At 42.6% G+C, this 2,902-nt stretch overlaps 1 protein-coding gene across 1 annotated transcript; it reads right to left on the bottom strand.

The window, feature by feature from the left end:
* Positions 1-395: 395 nt before the first annotated feature.
* LOC104952632 (serine/arginine-rich splicing factor 4-like) lies at positions 396-2,412 on the bottom strand (the record flags this gene model as incomplete). Its single annotated transcript, XM_010779480.1, has 4 exons — positions 396-481; positions 763-893; positions 966-1,101; positions 1,745-2,412. Coding segments are annotated over 4 exons (1,021 nt in total), but the record flags the coding sequence as incomplete, so codon positions are not given.
* Between the last annotated feature and the right edge of the window lie 490 nt (positions 2,413-2,902).

Genomic DNA, 2,902 nt, shown 5'->3' with positions numbered 1-2,902 from the left:
TTATGGCTCGGAGTCACCTCAACAACAACTATCTCTGAGCGAGAGCTGCCCGGCCCCAGCCCCTCCTTCAGGGGGATAACGGCTGATCAAGGCTGGTCAGCTGCGTCAGAGGGCGAAGGAGGGCATGCAGTGCAAATTATTCCCCAACCATTACAAGAGCCTTTCCTGAAAAAGTTCTCAAGATTTTTAACGTTTCTGGAATTTTTGGAGCTTTTAATTTGAAATATTACAACTTTCTTTCAGTTTTCAAATGTTTTCTACTTTTTTTTGTGAAATATTTGAATCTTTTTTTTGTCCAAACATTACAACTTTTTATTGAATTATTCTGACTGTTACCGCATAGTGTCCTTTTAAAGAATGTAACATTATATAAATAAGTGTTTTTGTGTCTTTACCTCTTCATCCTGCTGCCTTATAGATATCTCCTCCTCTTCCTCTTTTATAGGCCCCTCCTCTCCATCCTTCGCCTCCTCCTTTCGACCTGAAACAGAGAACACATTTGAAAGAGTCCCTGCTCCTCTCCTGTAGTTCTGTAGCTGTTAGTGTAAACGTTCTGCAGAGGCTGAAGTTCTGGGAAAACATCACTATGTGACACTCGCGCTCCTATTGGCTAGCGCTCCAACACATTGCATTTGATAGGTTAAAGGGGCAGGACATCTCTAAGTGGTTGACCAATCACAACAGAGCCAGAATCTTTTTTTAATTTATTTTTTAAAATTAGGATGATATTGTGTTTTCTCTCAGCGCCATTTTTGTTTCTACCTTCTCCAGGTGAGTCTGTTCTCTCAGCGGGACGGTGTTCTTCCTCCTCCTCCTCCTCTTCCTCCTCCAGACTCTCTCCATCCTCTCCGATCACCGCCATCCCCTCGAGGTCGCTCTCCTCTGCAGACGACCTGCAGGACAACAGATAGAATTTAACACTCTGATAAAAGCAGCAGGTGATTTAAATACAGAATGAGACTCACTCTTCTTCCTCCTCCTCCTCTTCCTCAGCTGCAGGTTTCATGTCTGTGACGGGATCAGAGTCTGAGGAGGAAGAGGAGGAGGAAGAGGAGGAAGAGGGATTAGCTTTGATGTAGCACAAAATAACGTCAGTATTTCCTGAAGAGTAATAACAGTAACCCCTGAAAGTGTCACCAAACCTGATCCGTATCTAAGAAAGGAAATTACTTACTTTTGTGAATTAGGCCGTTTCACATTGATTCGCATTATCGACTTATCGTACGATATTTACGTTTTTGACTTATCGTACGATATTTACGCTATAAACTTATCATACAATATTTACGTTTTTGACTTTCCGTACATCATTTATGTGATTTATGTTATCGACTTAGCCTAGGTTCTTTACATAATCGACTTATCGTACGATATTTACGTTATCTATTTATTGTAACATTTCTGGACATGACCATTATACCTTTCTACATGTCATCTTATTGTACGTGTTGTATTTTACGAAATCAACGTATCGTACGAAATCTGAACATAACCTTTATAACTAAAGGTTATCTAGTTATTTTACGAAATATCTCATAACTTTAATAATTGTTTTACTTAATAGACGTAACATAGGAAATATCTTCATCACCAGAACGTCTAAATATGATACATTTTTACGTTGTTTAATATTCTGCTTTGATGTTATCATTAACTCAGCTTCATAAGCTGCTCTTAAAATGCTAATAATTCAGTTTCCTCAATTATTTCTGCGACGACAGATCATCAGAACTTTGTCTCTTACCGGACGTCTCCATTTTCTCCAGTTTCTCAGTTTTCTCCGGTTCTTCTTCTGTTCCGGTCTGGTTCTTCTCGGAGGATCCGCTGCTGGATTTCTCTTTGGGACTGGACTTAGAGCCGGACCTTCTCTCTCTGGTGGACTCTTCTCTGGACTTGGACCTGGTGTTTTCGTCTTTCGTCGACTTCTCTCTGGATCTAGACCTGGTTCTGGTCGTCTTGTCTCTGCTGGATGTATCTTTGGACCTAGACTTAGACCTTCTCTCTCTTGTGGACTTCTCTCTGGATCTAGACCTGGTTCTGGTCGTCTTGTCTTTGCTGGATGTATCTTTGGACCTAGACTTAGACCTTCTCTCTCTTGTGGACTTCTCTCTGGATCTAGACCTCCTGCTCTTCCTAGTAGACCTTTCTCTGGACCTGGACCTGGTTCTGGTAGACTTGCTCCTGCTGGATTTCTCTCTGGACCTGGATTTAGACCTGGACTTCTTCTTGTCTTTATCTCTAGATTTCTCTCTGGACCTGGACTTGGTTCTGTCCTCTTTGGTGTTTTTATCTGTGGACCTGGACCTCTCTTGGCTGCTCCTCCTCTTGCTCTTGCCTTCTTCCTCTCGACTCGTACTCCTTCTCCTCTTGGTGGAAATCGTTTCTTCGTAGCTCTTTGCTGCAGCGACGCCCCTGAAGGAGGAAAAGAGAATCAAAACCGATGCCGTTGATTAATACAAGAACTTCCCTTTCTGTTTTAGACTTCCTGAACCTAAAACACATGGTGTTCATCTATGCTGAAGGTTTTCTCTGATTATCAAAGATGTGTATAAATAAACATCCACTTGTACAGGCCTCATTGGACCTGCATCCAAAGTCCAGATCGCTCATGTTCAGCCTCACAGGGAAATACAAATCTGGACTACGGAAAAAGCATTTGTCGACTAATTTTTCATTAGTCGTGCGCTGCATGTGACGCGTCAGGCGGTAACCCTCAGACTTCATTCAGAGCGGAGCCTGGTCATTAAGTTCATTTGGTCGGGCAGGAGATCTAAAGTGTGGATCTTTGTGAGCTTAAAGGACCACAAGGTGGCGAGCAGACTACGAGGCAACAAGTCTCCTCCATGTCCTCCATCACAGCTTCCTGACTGCGGCTTCACAACAACACGGAGATGACACAACG

This window comes from Notothenia coriiceps, unplaced genomic scaffold (genome assembly GCF_000735185.1).
Source record: "Notothenia coriiceps isolate Sejong01 unplaced genomic scaffold, NC01 NC01_scaffold00020274, whole genome shotgun sequence".
Taxonomy (NCBI): Eukaryota; Metazoa; Chordata; class Actinopteri; order Perciformes; family Nototheniidae; genus Notothenia; species Notothenia coriiceps.
Note: the sequence above shows the minus strand (reverse complement) of the source record. Positions and strands in the feature narration are given on the sequence as shown.